General features: G+C 43.3%; 1 protein-coding gene across 1 annotated transcript; it reads right to left on the bottom strand.

Moving 5' to 3' along the window:
• Positions 1-9,645: 9,645 nt before the first annotated feature.
• Positions 9,646-23,299, bottom strand: LOC129476230 (melanoma-associated antigen B1). Its single transcript, XM_055268945.2, has 3 exons — positions 23,228-23,299; positions 20,638-20,742; positions 9,646-11,248 (listed from the first exon to the last, which is right to left on the bottom strand). The coding sequence occupies exon 3, from the start codon at positions 11,186-11,188 to the stop codon at positions 10,145-10,147; it is 1,044 nt and encodes a 347-aa protein (XP_055124920.1). The 5' UTR covers positions 11,189-11,248; positions 20,638-20,742; positions 23,228-23,299; the 3' UTR covers positions 9,646-10,144.
• Positions 23,300-23,515: the final 216 nt, after the last annotated feature.

Here is a 23,515-nt window from a genome sequence, read left to right as displayed (position 1 = left end):
TAAAGCTCTTTATATATAGTAAATGTCTCACTCTATCCTTTTACTAGTGTTAGATGCTATTATTTTTAAAATCTCTATTTTATGTACCATAAACGGTATTTATTTTACTAACAAATAAGTGAAATTAACATTTAAAAATATTCGTTGACCATTAATTTTTTTATTCTTTGCTTTGTTAATTAATTCATTCACACATAGTATGTTGCTCATGTCTTGGACCTTATAATTTATGATGTTATTTAAATAGTTAGATTATATAGAATTAGAGTCAGAGGGAGACTTAGCAATTACCCAAATCACCCAGCCTCCCCATCCTTCTGTGCTAATGAGGCAGACCTAGAAAGAAGTCACTTATCTATTGACTTACATTTATTAGTGGTAGAAATGTCCTGATAATTATGAATAACATTGGCAAGAATTATTGTCTTCTCTCTCACTCTTTGAGAAAAAACTGGCCAAAAATTTGCTGAATAAACAATATCCAGACCAGCACTACCCAAAAGAAATTTAATGCATGCTACATTTTTAATCTTATACCTTCTAAAAGTCACATTAAAAAAGGAGAAACAAGTGAAAATATTTTTAATCATATATTTTATGTAGACTTAAGATATTATGAGGTTTTTAAAATATGTTTTAGATCTTTCTTATTATTTAATTTTGTATGAAGTCTTTGAAATCCGAAGTGTATTTTATACTTACAGCACATTTCAGTTCAGAGGAGCCACATTTCAAGTGCTTAATAACCATATGTGATTTTTGGCCACAGTATTATATACCATATATCTAGACCATATTCTCAAAATCTGAAGGAATCTCAGTAGGAAAAAAGGCTATGCATCAATTAAAATTGTACACTTTTATAAAATATATATTTTACAGAGACATGGAGAAGGCGTATAGTGAGTACTCAGTATAGATTTTCTGAACAAACAATCTTCATGTGGAAATTAATTTGAGTAAAAAACTGCTTAACATATATTTTCTTTTATACTACATCATGAGATGTGTCATTTGCTTATCAATTTTTAAAAATTGTTCAAAAAGAACATCAGAAATTCTCCACACAGATTATCCAAATTCCATTCCTTCTTGCACATTTGAATAGCTTGGTAATCTTTTAAGAGAGAAGCCTTAGTTAGAAAGGACATGCAAATATTCAACTTTAAAAAGAAATAATTTTCTAACTCTATAGAATAAAAACTTACTTGACCCAGTATGTTGTTACGTGGGACATTAACGGACAAAATAATTTTGGCAGGAAACTGGAGTGAAATTGTACTTTTTACATTTTTGTTTTAGTTTTATCCCAAGAGCTTCACCGACAGTTCAGCAAGGTAGAACAGGAAAAGATAAACAGCTAAATCAAAAGAGTACAAGACCCAGTTGTTCCCTCCCACCTTTTGAACTTGACAAACATTTTACAGATTGAGGAATGGGCCGATAGGAGAGGCCATTTGGACCAGAAGTAAGTAAACATGGTAAGCCACTGAGCTCTACTGTGGCAAGTTCCTTCCGTATCCACACCCTGGGAGCCTTAAGTTGTTAATTCAATCTATGTGTCATAGCCAGTCTCCAATTTAGTGATGTTAGCCTTCCTTCTGCTTGCCATCTGGTGTGATGGATTAGAGGGAGACAGACTGGAAATACAAAAACTTGGAGGAAAAACACTGTAGTAGTTTATACAACAAGGGCCTGAACTGCTGAGATGGCAATAGGAATTTTTTAAAAAGGACATATTCAAGACAATAATTATTAAATTGAGTTGATAAATCGTTAGAATATCATTTTGAATATCGCACCTTCCCCATGCTCAACATGCATACTTCACTTATAAAGTTTAACAATGTACTTTATCTTATTAAAGACATTGAGATATGCTGAAGAAAAAAAGTTAATCTAGAAGAACTTCTTCTTCCCACCAAGATGGAATAACAGGGACCACTTTTACCCTCCTATTAGAAACAACAACAACTGCAAGAAGAAGAAGGAATATATGTTAAAAAAAAAAAAAAAGTGGAGGGGAGTGCTTTTAAGACATTGGACATCCAGTAAGGAACCACAGCAATCTCTGGGAGGTGGGAAACAAAAGAAGCTTGCTCTATGTTCTAACTCAAATTACATGAGAACTATAAACCTACAGATCCAAGATGCTAAAAGAACCCTCTAACACAAGAAACATGAAGACAACAACAATAAGGCACATTGTAATCAAATTGCCTAAAGCCAGTAACAAAGAGAAACTCTTAAAAGTAAACAGAGCATATTAATAAAAGACACTTTACCTCCAGAGGAACAATGATAAAGATAGCAGCAGATTTCCCTTGAAAAACAATCTAAGCTAGAAGGTAGTAGTGTTAATACCTATCTTCTGGTGTCATTTAGTAAAGTACTGAAAGAAACAAAAAGTACCTGTTAACCTAGAATTCTATATCAAGTGAATCTATCTTTCAGAAACAAATGTGAAATAAAGGATTTCTCAAAAATACAAAACCTGAGAGGATTTGTCACCAACAGATGTCCACTACAAGAAACATTAAAGCAAGTCTTCCAGGAAGAAGGAAAATGGCATCAGACAGAAATCTGGATCTATACAAAGGAAAAAAGAGCACTGGAAATGATAACAAGATGCTATATATATGCCATATGTATAATGTCTTTAAAATATACTGTTTTAAAGTAAAAATAATGGCACTATATGGTGGTGTTAACATATGTTGAAGAATAATTATAATAATGACAATAGCCCAAAGGGAGGGAAGTGAGAAGCAGAATTGTACTCTTGTTTCTTGTGTCTGAGTATTGAGTACCAATGGGTAGGGCCAGCTTTTTCCTCTTAGTACCTGAAGCCTTGGTGACAAGATGAGCCCATACACATACCAGGCATTAAAAAAACCCAACCAACCAACCAAACAAACAAAAAAACAAAACAAAAAAAGAAACCCACATCATTGAAAGTGTGAATGCAGTGTCACTAGAGATAATACTGTGAACCTCAGACACAAATTATCCTTCTCTGTTCCTTGAAGCAGGAACTCATATAAGAACTTGTGATATCAAAGGGAATTCAGCTGCACATCTGTAATAGATGTGGTTGAGACTGAGCCATGTGAGCATCAGTCAAGGCCATTGTATGCCACGTTGGGGAGCAGAAACGACAGATGAAAGCAAAGCTGACCAAGCTCCCTGCACTTGCTGAGGGATTGCACACATGGACGTGAACTGAGAAGACTTTCAAAAGAAAGAGACATGGGTGACAAGAAATCCCACTGTCCTCTTAAATGTTAAAAGGATCCTAGGTAAAGGGAGTAGCAGAGGTCTCTTTCCCATAGGAGAGTTTGAAACAGGGCTAGAAAGGGAGTGGAGACAGGGATTGGGGTCAGCACGAAGGCAAGGCCTGTGCAAGTTACTAATGAGGACGGTGGGTTGAAGAGAAAGCAGCCAGTCCTGTGCTGAAAATAGAAAAGAGATGAGTGGATAGGAGGACAGAATATGCCTGTATGTGTCCAGGTGGGAGTGGGGTGGGCAATAAGGGGTTTGAAAACAAGAGAAGGGATGGCAGGGTAGGCTGGGCATGCAGAGGTCGGTGGCCACATTTTTGCAGTGCTGGAGAGCTAAGCAGCAAAATTGGGATACAGTGTATTGGACAGAATGAAATCCACACAGATAGGTGCCTGTGCAGAAGCAGAGTGCATTTGCAGTGGAAGAAATTTAATAGAATTTAGGCCACTATATGCAAAACACTTGATTTTACCTCAACCTATGGCTTCACATGACCTCTTCTGACAGCCAAATCTGATCTTGCTTCTCTCCTGATAGCCAAATTCACATTTTCTACTTTACATTGAACATCACTTGGATAACCATCAGAACATTGCCATCCACAGAGCCCACACTGACCTCATCTGCCACACCCTTACTCACTTCTACTCCTAACGCAAATCACCACCAACTCTTCTTTCTCCTTTATCCTCAATCTCAGCTAAGAGAAACTTCTACCTAGTTATCCAACCTTCAGGATTCAGTCATTATAGACTGTCCCTCGCCCTTTCACATAGTCCCTAACTTTCCAAAACTCAAATGTGACTCCCCCTCTCCATCCTCACACCCACAGCCTGAATCAAGTGCCTTGCCATTTCCTTTTCTTTTGTGTATGTACGGTTTCCCTCAGTATATGTTCAATAAATGTTTAATGAATAAATTAATGAATCAAAGCACCAAAACTGAATAAATCACAGTACCAAAATGTGGAGCCTACCCCGTGGTAGGGTCTTCTGCCTCCATGGAATCTATTACTGAGAGTGTGATTATGAATGTCTCCCTCCCAAGCTTTCACATTCTCACCTTGGAGGTGGATATCCTGGCAACAGGATGGTATGTGATGCTTTCTGCATTGGATTTCCCACATCTCTATCAGCCACCATCATTTTTAAAAGGTAGTGTGCCATCTCCATCAGCTCACAATTCACTCTGCAAATGTCTACACCTTGGGCCAATGCTCTACTCTACAGTATCTGGTGGCAACACAGGCCAGCAAATACAGCCAGCAGGCACCTACCCTCTGGTGTGCCAAGAACTCTGAGACTATGGGAAGCAGTCAGAGTTGAGGGCATCATTTGGATTGTTTTAGGGGACATGTCCACACCCAGCCTTTTGTCTGTAGTATAACTTGCAGTTCTTAGCATCAGTCAATCTCCTCTCCAATTTCCCCTTCCTTGCAGTTGCATACCCCCTTTCACTGTTACATTGATACACTGAGCCTACCTCAACTACTGTCACATCACCAGTGAATGTCTGTCATATTCCACTAACCCTACCTATTCACATAGCCCTAGCCTCAGTGGAGAGGACCATTGTCCACAGGGGAAGAAATAGCTGCCTCAAATAGGCAAGAAGATAGCTGTCAGCTCTGGCAAACTGGCAAGGGTGTATCGGACCCTCAGGGTAGTCAAGACATATAACTCTCTCGAAATCCATCACTAGAATTGCTGAGTGACAAAGGGGAGCTAGATAGTAAGTGGGGGGAATTCTAAGGGAGCGTGGTGTATCCATGCAAATAAAACCTGATATGGTTTGGCAGAGGCTCTCTGCCTTCAGGTGACCCAGGAAACCAGGCTGCCTCTGATCCTTTCATTTAATAGATCTGCCCACTCAGATCACCCTACAATTTCAGGCTGGTAACGATTATTCAGAGATTTCCCAAATCAATTCATGGAAGTTGGTCAGGCCCTCCATCAGACTCTCTGCCCTTTCTCCTTCTGGTTCCTTCTCTACTGTTGCGGGAAGTCAGGGACCCTGAAAGGAGGGACCTGCTGAAGCTGTGACAGAATATAAATTGTGAAGATTTCATGGACGTTTATCACTTCCCCAGTCAATACTCTTATAATTTCCTATACCTGTCTTTACTTTGATCTCTTAATCCCATCATCTTCGTAAGCTGAGGATGTATGTCACCTCAGGACCCTGTGATGATTGCGTTAACTGCACAAATTTTTCATAAAGCATGTGTGTTTGAACAATATGAAATCTGGGCACCTTGAAAAAAGAACAGGATAACAGCAATGTTCAGAGAACAAGGGAGATAACCATTAGGTCTGACTGCCTGGGAGCCAGGCAGGACAGAGCCATATTTCTCTTATTACCAAAAATGGGTGAGAGAAATATCGCTGAATTCTTTCCCCAGTAAGGAATATTAATAATTAACAGCCCTGGGAAAAGAATGCATTCCCGGGGGAGGGCCTCTAAAACGGCTGCTCTGGGGGGTGTCTGCCTTATGCAGTTGCAGATAAGGGATGAAACACGCCCTGGCCTCCTGCAGTGCCCCCAGGCTTGCTAGGATTAGGAAATTCCAGCCTGGCGAATTCTAGTCAGACCGGTTCTCTGCTCTTGAACCCTGTTAATGTTTATCAATGACAATGCATGCACAGCAGGACATGGAACTGCATTAGTAATTCTAGTTTCACCCTGATCTTGTGATCTTGCCCTGACCTTCTGCCTTGTGATCTTTTGTTGCCCTTGAAGCATGTGATCTCTGTGACCCACATCCTATTTGCACACTTGCTCCCCTTTGAAAATTGCTAATAAAAAGTTGCTGGTTTTACGGCTCAGGGGGCATCACAGAACCTGACAACATGTGATGTCTCCCCCAGACACCCAGCTTTAAAATTTATCTCTTTTGTACTCTTTCCCTTTATTTCTCAGACTGGCCGACACTTAGGGAAAATAGAAAAGAACCTACGCTGAAATATTGGGGGCTGGTTCCCCTGATACTCTACCTTATGCTGTACTCTAGATCCAAACCCCTGACTGCCAGCTGCCTTGGGTTCTGTGGGCTTAGTTTAGCATGTGGTCTCTGTAATGGACTCTGATATATATTTTCATAGCACATCTCAATATATTTTCATAGCACGTCTATGTATTAAAAAGCTTTGAGTCAGCTTTAAAATGACACACAACAAATTATTAATTGTGGTTACTTTTGAAAAGGGGGCTGAATTTTAGAGGAATGTTGTGAGGGAGGAGATTGTGATTTATTGGTATTAAATTTTTTCCAGCAAGAATATGCATACTACCACTAGCCTTGTGATTAAAATATTTTTAATAGGCCTGACAATAGAAATAGTAGTTGTGTATATTACTCAAATAAAGTAACTGCTAACTGATCCAACAACAACAACAACAACAAAAACCTAGAAATATGAATGGGTTAACACAATAAATGTTTCTTTTTTTGTGCACATAAAACCTGAAGTGGGTTGGCAGTGACCTAGGGAACCAGGTTGTTTCCATCACGTGGCTCCACACCTCAATGTGGGTTCTCCATGTTTGCTGTTGAATGGAAGAGAAAGCATGGAGGTGGCCGACTGGATCTCAGTGCCTTGGCCTAGAGGTGACAAACATGCTTTTACTCATATTTCAGTGGCAAGGGTTAATCACATGACACTTTTTAACTATGAGTAGACCGGGAATGTATTCTCTCCATCAGCCCAGGAAAGAGAGCAGGACATCAAGTGGATAAACACTTGCCATCTCTCCCATAAACTGGTACACAGTAGATGTTCAATGAAGAGCAAGTCTTATAATTGGTTAGGACAATAACCCTCTTCATTTCTTAGAGGAGTTTGTAAGAAGGCCAAACTTGCCTTGAAATTTGCAACACTTTTCTAGTGTCTACTATGTGACAGATGTTTTCAAACACAAGGTCATGTCTAATTTTCAAAATGATCCTGGAAATTTCTACAAGGAGGATTTGTCCTTTGTCAATCAATAGTACCTTTCTACATGACTCTTTATAATAAGCTGTGTAATTTTAGCAGGCTGAGAATTTTCTCCTACCTTTGGTGCCTGGTCAAATCACAGCTACCCACCACCTACTTAACATTCCCAAACACCTGAACAGGTACAATGAAGCACACTGAAAAAACAATATTTTCCTCTGGGGCAGATATAGATAAGAGTAAATTGAAGGAAAGTAAGTTTTTTTAAATTTTTTATTCAAAGTTGGCATGTCTGCCAAGGGACCATTTTCTGCCTCTGAGAAGGACTTGAAGAAAGATTTTTAGGGATTCAGCCACAGTCGATGTCTGCTTACACAGTGATTTCCTCTGTGTTTCCTTATCTACAACTTAAGAGGGAGGCTTTGGATGTTGACCACCTAGGTAAATTCACTCATTGGTGTATGTGTTCAGTGGCCTGTCTCAAATAGAATACTCTATTAAAATCCTACTGCAAATATCAGGGTGGTTTAAAAAAGCCTCTTTTCTAGCCTCAGGGTTATAAACCAAGAAACAGTAGATTCTGCGCTGAATCACTCTTCTCACCAGTAGATTTGAAAACACTTTGACAGTGTGGTGGCAGTACCCAGAGACATGAAGAGGTATCTAAGCTTCAGTTTGAAGTGAACAATTACACGAAAGGGGCTGTTGCTATCAAAGCGCATCTGTGGTGAGGGGTGGGACCTCCAAGCAGTTGGAACCCTCTGTGTCAGGGAAAACGCAGGTGAGTCTGGGCTGTCTGTTCCTCTGGGAGCAGGTGCAGCCTCCAGAGAAAGATGCAGTGAAGCTGACCAGTAGGTCAGTTCCAGTGTGGACAGGGGGGCACACTGGGGAAGACCCCAGGGAAGGGCACTGTAATGTGGGAAAGCACTGGACTAGACTTATGTGCTGGGCCCAGAGCAGAGTCAGCTCTAGAGGAACCTGTGGGCTAGAGGCGGGAAAACCCCAGGCCAATGAACCCCATAGACAGTCCAAAACTTTGTTTCTCTTTTTGACTTTCCTTTCACTAAGAGGCCTGCTTTTAGTACTTTGGCCACAGGGCACTTGTTGTTATTTGAGAGATATTGTGGAATAGTGAGAATTAAGAGACAGTTTGGCCTCAGACTGAGAGAAGCAGGAGAGTGTGGGCCCTAGAAACATTCAGATCAGGGGTTTTGTCCCAGCCCTGTCACTTACCAGCCATGTGAACTTGAGCATGTTACAAGTTTTTCATCTCCTAATTTGATAAGCCCCATCTTGTAGAATTGTTGGAACACATGTAATGTATGTAAGGCATCTGGCAAAATGACTGGCAAATATTGAGTCTTTAATGAATGGCAGTTATTACTATGATTATATTCACACAAGAAAGGCTAGTCTCATCTCTGGAAAATTTTTGTTTTGTCCAGGAATTGTCAGAGAACATTCAGTGCTTTAAAAAACAACCACCAAATAAGCCAAAATGCTGCAAAGCAAGTAATGCTATGTAAATTCTCCCCATGAGAGAACATGTTATTTAATATGGGAGCAGGGACTTCATCAGAATTCAACTCTAAGCTTATGGAGTTTATGTCAAAGACCAACGACTCCCCTCCCTCTGAGATTCCCTTCCTACAAAAACATTCTTATTTTCACTTATTTCATCACCAATAAGATCTAGCCCTACCTTGGAGTTTTGCCAAATTATACACAAGAAGACCTAATTAATGGAGTAGGCTCCGGCTGCACAAGCTTAGGGAAAAGACAGTTAGCTTAGTGGCTTCTTGGCATCTCACCTCAAGGAAGTATAACCCTTATTTCTCAAACACTCTCTGGAGACAATGTGCATAAAACAACTAGTTTGGGCACTGTGTTTGACTGCCCTGGGATGAGAGCACTGTATTCTTCCACTCCTACTCCAGACACAGGTTCTCTCTGGTTTAGCCACAATCCCAAAGTAACTGTTAAGGGAAGTTTCCCTTTCCAGGCTTAATCTCTCAACTCTAAGGCTCATGATCTGAGGGTTTGGCACCTTCTTATGATTATCACAACCTCATCCAGTTCACCATGGAGCTAACTTAAAATGACCTCCGAATAAGGGACTTGCATTGTCCCACACCTCGAAGTGCCTTGGCTAGGAAATTAACACTTGACTGCTCTTGTCTGAACCTTCTCCCACCATTCTCACTTCTTTTTCTTTTTTTTAAGTGAGTGTTTTTTTATGTAAAAAAAAAATCTGTACATGTTAGAGTGTATCTCACCATCTTCCTTAAATAATAACTGTCCTTAGACTAAAAATCTGTGTGCAGGGGAAGGGTCTTCTTTAACTTAGTACAATCACTACTATCACAGAGCCTTACAAAGAGCAGATGCTCAATTTATGGTGAGAATAAATGAGCCACTGAACAAGTAATATAATTTATTACTATTTATTTTATCCGCATTCTCGAAAAGGCTAAAAACAACCAGGTATGTAACTTTGGATTTTACAAAAACAAAAGTGAATGCAGAAAACAAAAACTTGACATGCTTTGCTTACTCTTCCTCTATTTTAAGACTCCAACTATGTTGTGTGAGGTTCTTTCACACATTTCTGAGAAAATCTCTATTCTAAAGCTATGCTTTCTTCTTCTTGAACCCAAAAAAGATTCAAGGATTTAAAAAATTTAGAATATCAAAACTCTTATGCTTAAAGCTGGCGGCACCAATAAATGTGTGATCCATGTCGCTCATAGACATAGATCCCAACTCTAAATAAACATTCTATTAAAAGAAAAACACTTGAAAGATACTAATGTTTAACAGGAACACAAAGGAGATACATATGATGATCTCTCTAGCCATATCTTGGCTGCTCACTACTTTAAAAGGTTGGCATCTTGCCACAAAAAGTGAACAATCTGCCTGAGTTCTCACATGGGGTGGGAGGACCTGCCGAATGGGGCCCTAGAACGCGCTCTAAAAGTCGTGGCAGTAGTGCGACGCCTGGCTCTAACACTGGATCGGACTCGGGCTCTCTCTTCCTCATCTCTCAAAGCCTCTTCATAATGGGATGGGAAGTCACGGGGAGTGCTACCATTCATCTTGGCCAAAAACTCAAGGACTTTCATCTTGGTGGTTTCAGCATAGGCTCTCGGACCCCATAGGAATTGATAGCGTGGGGGATCACTGTTGGGCACCTGCTTGTACTTCAGATATTTTTCCTGCACCAGATCTTGGGTGATGAACTTACGGGGTTCCCCATAGATTAAGTGCTCCTCTCCATCATAGGCTCCCAACATATTCATGAATTTCCAGATCTCTTCCTCGGTGGCAGAGTTGCCATTTAAGAAGATCACACCCAGGAGAGGCATCAGAAGCCCATTCCTGGGAAAGTCCCAATCATTGCTCAGGTTTCCATCATTGGTGAGGTTTAGCTTACTGACGAGGGTGTAGGTGTGGCCACTAGGGTTGTCTTCCTTCAAATCAAGGCCAAAGACCAGCTCCAAGCGGCGAGAGGCTCCATTGAGGATCTCAGTGAAGTGATCCTTGTACTTTTCATCAACAACCTTCAGCATATCTGCCTTCATAATGGGCTCTCTCATTTTATACTTATGTAGCATGAAGTGCATCAGGATTCCTGCCTCCTGGGCTACAGGATCTTCGACTGAGCTCTCAGTGGATGTTGTGGCCTGGGAGAAACTTGCATTTTCCTCACCTTGGCATTTGGCACCTTCGTCAGATTCGGTACATGACACAGCCGCAGCAGCAGCGGTGGTGGGTAGAGCTCCCTGAGGCTTCTGGGGAATGCCAGCAGGAGGGGAACTGGTGGGAGTATCCCCTAAAACAGGAGAGGGGGAGGGGCACTCCTCTTTCTCTGCTGCAGTGGCGTGAGCAACCTTGAGACCCTGGGTCTCCTCTCGTGCCTTGCGGCGTTTCTCACGAGCACGGAGCTTACTCTTCTGACCCCGAGGCATGGTAGCTGTGGTCAGGCAAAACAGGCAGGAGTATGAGCAGAAGGGCAGGAGATGTGGGGCCTGAAGGAGAGAGAATGAGATCCTGTGAGTACTTGCAGCAGGGAGGTACCAGCTTGGCTTTTAGAGAGTCACTTCTGCTGGTTTTCTTGAGGGCATTGCTCTAGGAACCCACTGGGTTCTTGTTGCCAACCCTGCCTGGGGCTGACTGGGTGACAGCAGAGGTTGGCAGTGTAGACTCCCTCTGTGTTCAAGGGCCCTCTCAATTCATATACAGGATCTTCATATCTACTCTTGGAAGGGCCTGGGACCTCCTTCCTGTGCTGCTCTGAAGCTGACACTTCAAAGCTCCCTGGAATCCACCAAAGAAAAATGAGGTACTGCTTCAGCCCACCATCCTTACCGGGGGCTGGGCAGGATGGCAGTGCTGACAGTTCTGTGGAACTCTCTCTGTCCTGGGCTAGTAGGACCTCAATCTTAATTCAGAGTCCTCATCTATATCTAAGTTCTGGGAACCTATCTTCTGCTAACTGGTGCTGCATCTTCAGACCAAAGCTGTCACCTCCCTTAGACCTGATGCAAAGAAATAAAGTCTCAGCCTGGCAACCCTTGGCCAAGGCCTTTGAGAGCTAAGTGCAGAGACAGGGCTAGCATCATTGTTTTTCCTCTATTTGGGGTGGGGGTGGGGGGCTTGGGGAATGGTACCTTCAGTCCACACCCATACTTTGACTCCCAGAAGGGCCTAGAGCTCTGTTCTCTCTACACCTGAGGACATTTACTCATAGTAAGGCCTACATCTGCCTGAGACCCAATGGAGGAAATGAGGGTGGCTGTATCTGGTCACAATGCCCATATTCTCCAGAGGCTGAAAGCTGTGGCTGGCAGGTTGAAGCCCTGTGATGTGTAGTCCCACTCATGGTCCTCACTCAAGGTCTCCAGTTTGACTCCTGGGAGGACCTAAAATGCCTCCCACCCCTCCTGCTAACCCATCTGACTAAGACCTTCATTTCCCTGTTACTCCTGAAGAGGAATTTAGGGGCACTTCTGACATTTATGCTCGGGGCTTCCTAGTGCTGACATACAGAAGGACTCTGAGGGATCTCCACTGATGAGGTGGGAGTTCCCTCAAGTCCTCTCTATGAGGCCTGGCACAACCTGGAAATCCTCTCTCTACTGACCTGAGGCCCCTTACATCAGATTAAGATTCTCATTGCCTCATAGTCCCAAGATGAAAGAAAGCCTGAATCATATCCAGCCACCACGTCCTCTATGGGGCTCCACTGGTCTGGGGTCGTTGTTCTCTTTAGTCTTCACTCAAGCAGAGTCTGAGCTCCTCTCTAATCCCACTTGATTCTTCCAGACTCAAACAAAAGCCTTCACCTCTCTGAGTACCCAGGGCTAGTCTTGAGGGGATGACACATCTGGGTACTTCTGCCTGGGGTTTCCCAGAGCTGAGAGGCAGTGGAACTTGGTGAAGCCCCACTCTCTAGGTCAACGCGCATCTCATTCCTCCCTCAGTGTCTTCTCTGTCTTGATCTAACGCCTATCCAGTCATACAAAGCAGCCCCCCACAACTCCCTGAGGAAGAAGTGAAACTTTTCCCATCTGGCTACAATTGTCCATCATCTCCCAAGGATGAAAATCAGGAAGGAGGGTGGAGCCAAGATGGCCGAATAGGAAGAGCTCTGGTCTACAGCTCCCAGCGTGAGCGACACAGAAGATGGGTGATTTCTGCATTTCCATCTGAGGTACTGGGTTCATCTCACTAGGGAGTGCCAGACAGTGGGTGCAGGACAGTGCGTGCAGCACACTGTGCGTGAGCCAAAGCAGGGCGAGGCACTGATTCACTTGGGAAGCACAAGAGGTCAGGGAGTTCCCTTTCCTAGTCAAAGAAAGGGGTGAGAGACAGCACCTGGAAAATCGGGTCACTCACACCCTAATACTGCACTTTTCCAACAGGCTTAAAAAACGGCACACCAGGAGATTATATCCCGCACCTGGCTCAGAAGGTCCTACACCCACGGAGTCTCACTGATTGCTAGCACAGCAGTCTGAGATCAAACTGCAAGGCAGCAGCAAGGCTGGGGGAGGGGTGCCCGCCATTGCCCAGGCTTGCTTAGGTAAACAAAGCAGCCAGGAAGCTCAAACTGGGTGGAGCCCACCACAGCTCAAGGAGGCCTGCCTGCCTCTGTAGGCTCCACCTCTGGGGGCAGGGCACAGACAAACAAAAATTCAGCAGGAACCTCTGCAGACTTAAATGTCCCTGTCTGACAGCTTTGAAGAGAGTAGTGGTTCTCCCAGCACGCAGCTGGAGATCTGAGAACGGGCAGACTGCCTCCTAAAGTGGGTCCCTGACCCCCGAGCAGCCTAACTGGGAGGCACCCCCCAGTAGGGGCAGACTGACACCTCACACGGCCGGGTACTCCTCTGAGACAAAACTTCCAGAGGAACGATAAGGCAACAGCATTTGCGATTCACAAAAATCTGCTGTTCTGCAGCCACCGCTGCTGACACCCAGCCAAACAGGGTCTGGAGTAGACTTCTAGCAAACTCCAACAGACCTGCAGCTGAGGGTCCTGTCTGGTAGAAGGAAAACTAACGAACAGAAAGGACACCCACACCAAAAACCCATCTGTACATTACCATCATCAAAGACCAAAAGTAGAAAAAACTACAAAGATGGGGAGAAAACAGAGCAGAAAAACTGGAAACTCTAAAAAAGCAGAGTGCCTCTCCTCCTCCAAAGGAACGCAGTTCCTCATCAACAATGGAACAAAGCTGGATGGAGAATGACTTTGACGAGTTGAGAGAAGACGACTTCAGAGGATCAAACTACTCTGAGCTACAGGAGGAAATTCAAACCAATGGCAAAGAAGTTAAAAACTTTGAAAAAAAATTAGACGAATGTATAACTAAAATAACCAATGCAGAGAAGTGCTTGAAGGAGCTGATGGAGCTGAAAGCCAAGTTTCGAGAACTACATGAAGAATGCAGAAGCCTCAGGAGCTGCTGCTATCAACTGGAAGAAAGGGTATCAGTGATGGAAGATGAAATGAATGAAATGAAGTGAGAAGGGAAGTTTAGAGAAAAAAGAATAAAAAGAAACGAACAAAGCCTCCAAGAAATATGGGACTATGTGAAAAGACCAAATCTACGTCTGATTGGTGTACCTGAAAGTGACGGGGAGAATGGAACCAAGTTGGAAAACACTCTACAGGTTATTATCCAGGAGAACTTCCCCAATCTAGCAAGGCAGGCCAACATTCAGATTCAGGAAATACACAGAATGCCACAAAGATACTCCTCGAGAAGAGCAACTCCAAGACACATAATTGTCAGATTCACTAAATTTGAAATGAAGGAAAAAATGTTAAGGGCAGCCAGAGAGAAAGGTCGGGTTACCCACAAAGGGAAGCCCATCAGACTAACAGCTGATCTCTCGGCAGAAACTCTACAAGCCAGAAGAGAGTGGGGGCCGATATTCAACATTCTTAAAGAAAAGAATTTTCAACCCAGAATTTCATATCCAGCCAAACTAAGCTTCATAAGTGAAGGAGAAATAAAATCCTTTACAGACAAGCAAATGCTGAGAGATTTTGTCACCACCAGGCCTGCCCTAAGAGAGCTCCTGAAGGAAGCACTAAACATGGAAAGGAACAACCAGTATCAGCCCCTGCAAAAACATGCCAAATTGTAAAGACCGTTGAGGCTAGGAAGAAACTGCATCAACTAACAAGCAAAACAACCAGCTAACATCATAATGACAGGATCAAATTCACACATAATAATATTAACTTTAAATGTAAATGGGCTAAATGCCCCAATTAAAAGACACAGACTGGCAAATTGGGTAAAGAGTCAAGACCCGTCAGTGTGCTGTATTCAGGAAACCCATCTCACGTGCAGAGACACACATAGGCTCAAAATAAAGGGATGGAGGAAGATCTACCAAGCAAATCGAAAACAAAAAAAGGCAGGGGTTGCAATCCGAGTCTCTGATAAAACAGACTTTAAACCAACAAGGATCAAAAGAGACAAAGAAGTCCACTATATAATGGTAAAGGGATCAATTCAACAAAAAGGAGCTAACTATCCTAAATATATATGCACCCAATACAGGAGCACCCAGATTCATAAAGCAAGTCCTGAGTGAACTACAAAGAGACTTAGACTCCCACACAATAATAATGGGAGACTTTAACACCCCACTGTCAACATTAGACAGATCAACAAGACAGACAGTTAACAAGGATACCCAGGAATTGAACTCAGCTCTGCACCAAGTGGACCTAATAGACATCTACAGAACTCTCCACCCCAAATCAACAGAATATACATTTTTTTCAGCACCACACCACACCTATTCCAAAATTGACCACATAGTTGGAAGTAAAGCTCTCCTCAGCAAATGTAAAAGAACAGAAATTATAACAAACTGTCTCTCAGACCACAGTGCAATCAAACTAGAACTCAGGATTAAGAAACTCACTCGGCCGGGCGCGGTGGCTCACGCTTGTAATCCCAGCACTTTGGGAGGCCGAGGCGGGCGGATCACGAGGTCAGGAGATCGAGACCACAGTGAAACCCCATCTCCACTAAAAAAATACAAAAAATTAGCCGGGCGTGGTGGCGGGCGCCTGTAGTCCCAGCTACTCGGAGAGGCTGAGGCAGGAGAATGGCGTGAACCCGGGAGGTGGAGCTTGCAGTGAGCTGAGATTGCGCCACTGCACTCCAGCCTGGGCGACAGGGCAAGACTCCGCCTCAAAAAAGAAACTCACTCAAAACCGCTCAACAACATGGAAACTGAACAACCGGCTCCTGAATGACTACTGGGTACATAACGAAATGAAGGCAGAAATAAAGATGTTCTTTGAAACCAACGAGAACAAAGACACAACATACCAGAATCTCTGGGACACATTCAAAGCAGTGTGTAGAGGGAAATTTATAGCACTAAATGCCCAAGAGAAAGCAGGGAAGATCCAAAATTGACACCCTAACATCACAATTAAAAGAACTAGAAAAGCAAGAGCAAACACATTCAAAAGCTAGCAGAAGGCAAGAAATAACTAAAATCAGAGCAGAACTGAAGGAAATAAGAGACACAAAAAACCTTTCAAAAAATTAAACTGGCACAAGACAGGGATGCCCTCTCTCACCACTCCTATTCAACATATTGTTGGAAGTTCTGGCCAGGGCAATCAGGCAGGAGAAGGAAATAAAGGGTATTCAGTTAGGAAAAGAGGAAGCCAAATTGTCCCTGTTTGCAGATGACATGATTGTATATCTAGAAAACCCCATTGTCTCAGCCCAAAATCTCCTTAAGCTGATAAGCAATTCAGCAAAGTCTCAGGATACAAAATCAATGTACAAAAATCACAAGCATTCTTGTACACCAATCATAGACAAACAGAGAGCCAAATCATGAGTGAACTGCCATTCACAATTGCTTCAAAGAGGATAAAATACCCAGGAATCCAACTTACAAGGGACGTGAAGGACCTCTTCAAGGAGAACTACAAACCACTGCTCAATGAAATAAAAGAAGATACAAACAAATGGAAGAACATTCCATGCTCATGGGTTGGAAGAATCAATATCGTGAAAATGGCCATACTGCCCAAGGTAGTTTATAGATTCAATGCTGTCCCCATCAAGCTACCAATGACTTTCTTCACAGAATTGGAAAAAACTACTTTAAAGTTCATATGGAACCAAAAAAGAGCCCGCATCGCCAAGTCAATCCTAAGCCAAAAGAACAAAGCTGGAGGCATCATGCTACCTGACTTCAAACTATACTACAAGGCTACAGTAACCAAAACAGCATGGTACTGGTACCAAAACAGAGATATAGATCAATGGAACAGAACAGAGCCCTCAGAAATAATGCCACATACCTACAACTATCTGATCTTTGACAAACCTGATAAAAACAAGCAATGGGGAAAGGATCCCTATTTAATAAATGGTGCTGGGAAAACTGGCTAGCCATATGTAGAAAGCTGAAACTGGATCCCTTCCTTACACCTTATACAAAAATTAATTCAAGATGGATTAAAGACTTACATGTTAGACCTAAAACCATAAAAACCCTAGAAGAAAACCTAGGCAATACCATTCAGGACATAGGCATGGGCAAGGACTTCATGTCTAAAACACCAAAAGCAATGGCAACAAAAGCCAAAATTGACAAATGGGATCTAATTAAACTAAAGAGCTTCTGCACAGCAGAAGAAACTACCATCAGATTGAACAGGCAACCTACACAATGGGAGAAAATTTTTGCAACCTACTCATCTGACGAAGGGCTAATAGCCAGAATCTACAATGAACTCAAACAAATTTACAAGAAAAATACAAACAACCCCATCAAAAAGTGGGCAAAGGATATGAACAGACACTTCTCAAAAGAAGACATTTATGCAGCCAAAAAACACATGAAGAAATGCTCATCATCACTGGCCATCAGAGAAATGCAAATCAAAACCACAGTGAGATACCATCTCACACCAGTTAGAATGGTGATCATTCAAAAGTCAGGAAACAACAGGTGCTGGAGAGGATGTGGAGAAATAGGAACACTTTTACACTGTTGGTGGGACTGTAAACTAGTTCAACCATTGTGGAAGTCAGTGTGGCGATTCCTCAGGGATCTAGAACTAGAAATACCATTTGATCCAGCCATCCCATTACTGGGTATATACCCAAAGGACTATAAATCATGCTGCTATAAAGACACATGCACACGTATGTTTATTGCGGCACTATTCACAATAGCAAAGACTTGGAACCAACCCAAATGTCCAACAACGATAGACTGGATTAAGAAAATGTGGCACATATACACCATGGAATACTATGCAGCCATAAAAAAGGATGAGTTCATGTCCTTTGTAGGGACATGAATGAAACTGGAAACCATCATTCTCAGTAAACTATCCCAAGGACAAAAAACCAAACACCACATGTTCTCACTCATAGGTGGGAATTCAATAATGAGAACACATGGACACAGGAACGGGAACATCACACTCCAGCGGCTGTTGTGGGGTCGGGGGAGGGGGCAGGGATAGCATTAGGAGATATACCTAATGCTAAATGACGAGTTAATGGGTGCAGCACACCAACATGGCACATGGATACATATGTAACAAACCTGCACATTGTGCACATGTACCCTAAAACTTAAAGTATAATAATAATAAAATTTAAATAAAAAAGAAAATCAGGAAGGAATTCCATGTTTTTTTCACTCTTATGGGATGAATGGTTCCCCCAGTTCTCAGGGTCTTCTTCTTGACTCCTGGAATTACCTAGGAATCGTCTAGCTGCTACCATAAGGCTGCCCCCTTTGATAAAGTTCCTCACTTCCCTGAGATGCTCTAGGAAGAAGTGAGTGAGACTCAGCATGTCACCATACCTGGATCTCCCAGGTCTCAGTGGGGATAGGGCTCTATCTGTGTTACCTCTTTCTTGGAGGGGGTCCCCTCATACTCCCTCAGTATCACCATCTTTTAGGAACTGGGCCTCCTCCCTGTACTAAACAAGGGCTTTCATGTTAAACCAAAGCCATTATGTACCTGAAACAGTCCCCGAAGGAAATGAGGGGCATCTCAGCTTGAGAGTTCTAACCCTGGCTTCTAAGGAATGAACGCCAAGGTAAGACTGTGTTCCTGCCTGTTCTGGACTAAATGGTTACCTCATTCCTCATACAGAAATTGTACCTTGACACCTGTCTTGGCATATGACTCCTATCTCTCTACTGAACTGGGGCAGTGAGGCCTTAAACCAAGGCCCTCCTCTCTCTAAGACCATGAAGGCAGAAGCTGGGGAGTACTTGAGCCTGCCAGCTCTGGCCTGGGACTCCCAGGGACTGCATCAGGCGCAGTTGTCTCCCTTGTGTATTGAGTAGCCGCCATTTCCTCATTCAGTGTCTCCACCTCCACTCGGCACTCTTTCTGGGACTCCACCCATCGACTGGTCCTACGACCATGCCCCTGTAGACAAAAGTTCTCATATTCCTTGGACCTAAGTTCACAGTCTTAGTGGGCCACATCCCACCAAGGCTGACTGGGGCCTGGGCGTGCCGACAGCAGGAGCGGGACTTTTTTTTTTTTTTTGAGACGGAGTCTCGCTCTGTCGCCCAGGCTGGAGTGCAGTGGCGCAATCTCGGCTCACTGTAAGCTCCGCTTCCCGGGTTCATGCCATTCGCCTGCCTCAGCCTCCTGAGTAGCTGGGACTACAGCCACCCACCACCACGCCCGGCTAATTTTTTCTATTTTTTGTAAAGACGGCGTTTCACCGTGTTAGCCAGGATGGTCTTGATCTCCTGACCTCGTGATCCACCCGCCTCGGCCTCCCAAAGTTCTGGGATTACGGGTAGTAGGGTTTAGGACTCCTCCCTCTATTGACTTGAGTCTATAAGCCTTAGGCCAAAGCCCTCGTCTCCCTAAGTCGCTGAAGAGACAGTCAGGGTGCTACCCATCCGGTTACCTGAGGCCTCCCAGGACCAAATGCAGAAGCGGGACTTAGAGGGGACCTCTTTATTACGGGTGGGGGTGGTCTCTTCAATTTACACTCAGGGTGCTCACCTTGACTCCCGACCAGTCCTGAGAATTCACCCTCGGCTGTCCAGACGCTGCACCCCACCCCTTCAGCACGCTCGGGTCCTCGCCTACAAAAAGGAAGTGAGGATGCGTCACAACCGGCAGCCCGTGGCCGAGGGCAGGGGTAGGACGCTACTGGACGTCACTGTTCTAGCGTCGCTGGTCCCTACGTCCCCACTAGGGGTCCTCACCTTAGTATCTAGCAGCCTGGGACGACTCCGCCTGCTGACCGAAATCCGCCAGCTTCCAAACAATAGCCCCACCTCTCTCAGCCCCCAAGGTGGAAATCTGAGCGTGCCACACAGGCCACCCCTGCCTGGGCCTCACAGGCCTGACAGCAGTGGCAGGGCTCTGTGAAAAGTCCCTTTCTGGGGAGAGGCCTTCTCATCAGCTCTCAGAGTCCTCACCGTGACTCTGGTTTCCTCTCCAGGCGGAATTGAAGCTACTCCCTTCAGGCCCCACACTCCCCATCCTCCCTGAGACCTTCCAGGCGGAAATGAGAGGCACCTTAGGTAGATAGCTCTGTCTGATGCCTCAAAACAGGGGATGAAAACAGGGGATGAATTCTGTGGGGCCTCGTCTGCTGGTGGAGTCCCCTCTTAACACTTAACAGCCCTACATTTATTCTTGTTAGGGTCTCGGCCTCTTCCCTCTGTAAAACTGAGGCTGCCCCAATTAGACGGAACCAGTCATCTCCCTGAGACTTTCCAGGCAGAAAACAGCCTGTCATCTCCGCCAAGGCTTCCTAGGGCTGACAGCAGAGGGGACTTTGTGAGGCCATGTGGGTGCTACCCTTAGTCCATATTCAGGTCCTCACCTTGACAAGTGAGCAAACCTGTAACTTACCCTTTGTTTACCTGAACCTGCTCCTCTCACATCAAGGTCCTGTTTTCTGAGAATTTCGAGTTGGACTCCTGGATGATCTTCATATGATCACAGTCCTTTTGCAACCTGCAAAAACAGATAGTAAGGAAAGGACCCCATAGAACCCCACAGTTTTGGCTGGGTCCTTCCATCAGTCTTCATTTATGCTCCTTGCCTTTACATGTATCAGAACCTGGGACTCCTCTATCTACTGAACTGAGGTCACTCTCCTGAGGGTCTGGATGAACCCTTATATTTTGGAGTGGTTTTCTCCCCACCATTCATTCATGAGAGTTCTTGTGTTGGCTTCTGTCTCTTGACCAAACTCTTCCAGAGAAATGTCACATCCCTGCAAAAATTTGACCAGTTTGCTCTTTGCAAACCTTGCGGAGAAGAGGTCCCTGTCCCAGAAGTGATGTGACGTTGGGAAACTGAAACGGAAGGCGGAGAGCCTAGGACAGATGTTGTGCTGTCAGGGAAAGAAAATGCTGATCTATTCCTTCACTTCACCAACCAAAGGGTAGTTCTAAAAGTTTTACTTTCTACAGAAAAGGGTGGAGCCAGATGATTTTTGTAATCTTTTGATCTTTTGAAGCTATCCAATTTTGCTTCTGTCGGTGATCACGTTGTCACCGACTATTATTTCTTTTTCTCTTTAATTCGCATCTGTCAATTATTTTGGTATTCTTCTTGCTCTGGTTATGTATTCCAATCCAGTGTTTAGGGTACAGAGACCTCTTCTTTCTTACCTGAGACACACTTTGGGGTTGTAGAAGAAAATGAATGAAGCAATTCACAGTAAGCTTCAGTTTGGGAGGAGTGGAACAGTGTGGGCTCTAGAGGAATTCAGACCAGCAATCTAGTTCCAGCCCTATCACTTACTAGCTGTGTGAACTTGGGCACATTACCAAACTCTATGAGCCTCAGGCTCTACATCTGTGAAATGGGCTTGATAAGCCTTGTCTTGTAGGACTGGTGGAATGTGGTGAAAGTGTGCAAAGCCCTGGTGTGCACTGAGACTTTAAACAATACTTGTTATTGCTATGATTATTTCAACTACAGAAGAAATCATCCTCCCTGCTGATTTTCTTTAAGTCCAAGAGATAACAAAGAATATAGAGCATTCTAAGACATGGAACAACAAATCAGCCCAAAACGCAGCTTACAAAGAAACTCTAAATAACTTTTCCATATTAAATCATATTTTGAGTGTGGAGTTGTCTTTCTCAGCTGAAAGCAACTCAAACCTTCTAGGGTTTGGTTCAATTACCAACTCTGGCCTTTCATCCAAACCACTCTTGTTTTCATTCACTTTACCACCATCAAAAATCTAGATCTCCCTTAGAATTTGCAAAAACACATGAAAGGAAAAAAAATTCCTTTTAATGGAATGGGTTCTGGCTCCCCAGCTGATAGCAGAGTATTAGCCCAGTGGCTTATGAGTTTCCAGTCTTAAAGGAGTATCACTTTTATTTCTCAGAAACACCCTGGGGACTACGTGCATAAAACACCTAGTTTGTCTACTGGATTCACTTCACTTGCACTGGGACAAGAGCACCAGCCACTTTCAATCTCTGCTGCAGGCAAAGATTCCCTCTGGTTTTTCCACAATCCCAAAGTAACTGTAAAAGGCAATTTTTCATTCCAGTCTCCATCTCTCAAGTGTGAGATCCACCATCTGAGTGTGTGACCCCTGCTCAGTGCGCCCCATCTAGGCACTATGCCAGGACATAAAATTACCTCCTATTGCAGTATGTTCAGTTTCCCGAAGTCTCAATTACCTTGCTTAGGGCATTTACACTAGATTCCACTGCTGGAAACACCCCCACCTTCTTTCTTATCCCCTCTTTTCACCTGTCTTTAGGTCTTAGGGAGTATCTCATCACCTTCATTATATGATAGCTTCTGCTGGATTCTAAAATTCTATGGACAGGGATTGGGGTTTTTTGTTGTTTGTTTGTTTTTTGTTTTCTTAGCTTATTCGGTGCTAGCCAGGAGCCCTCCAAAGTACAGCTGCTCAATTAACATTTGGACAATTAAAGTGTAAGTGACAAGGAAGTCAAATGTATTGCTATTTAATTTCCCCCACATTCCTGAAAAAGCTAAGCCAATCCGGGTACATATACTTCAGTTTTACAAAGAAAGACTAAAAAGAATAAAACAAAGCAAGAATTGACCACATTTTACTTTTTTTTTCTCTACTTCCTGGTCCCACCAACTTTATTGCAAGGTAATTTCCTTTTTATAAATTCCATATTCCAATGCCATATTATCTTGTTCTAGATCACAGAAAAACACTTAAAAGATTTTTAAATTGCTTTACATAATGCAAAATTTCTCACTCTCCAACCTGATATATTTTAATAAATTAGTGATTCATGCCATTCATAAACTTAGATTCTGAAACTAAATAAATCTACAATTTAAAAAAAGGACACTGAAAAACAGGAAAAAGAAAAGATAAATCATTTTACATACAAATATGTTATATATGGTGTTCCCACCAACTCCCCTTTGGCCCTCCATTAATTAGAAGGTTAAGTGTTTTCTTAATCAAAAGTAAAGAATATACCTCAGACTTCACAAGGAGTGGGAGACACTGCTGGACACCACACTGAAACATGCCAGGCCCAGTTGCAACACTGTCTCTGGCTCTCTCTCCCTCATCTCTCAAAGTCTTCTCTTAATGGAGGGAAGACAATGGGGACACTGTCATTGACCTTGGCCCAGGCCTCCACATTCTTGAATAATCTAAGCAAACCAGGTATGTAACTTTTAAATTTATGAACAAAAAAGACTGAACTGAGTAAGATGAACCACAAATAAAGCAACTTTTACTTTTCTTCTCTTTCTATCTTCA

Source organism: Symphalangus syndactylus, chromosome X (assembly GCF_028878055.3).
Source record: "Symphalangus syndactylus isolate Jambi chromosome X, NHGRI_mSymSyn1-v2.1_pri, whole genome shotgun sequence".
Lineage (NCBI taxonomy): Eukaryota > Metazoa > Chordata > Mammalia > Primates > Hylobatidae > Symphalangus > Symphalangus syndactylus.
The sequence above is the reverse complement of the archived record's forward strand: the minus strand, read 5'-3'. Positions and strand labels throughout refer to the sequence as shown.

What these genes read in the sequence shown, in the direction of transcription:
- LOC129476230 (XM_055268945.2), bottom strand. Translation starts at nt 11,188, where the DNA reads ATGCCTCGGGGTCAGAAGAGTAAGCTCCGTGCTCGTGAGAAACGCCGC.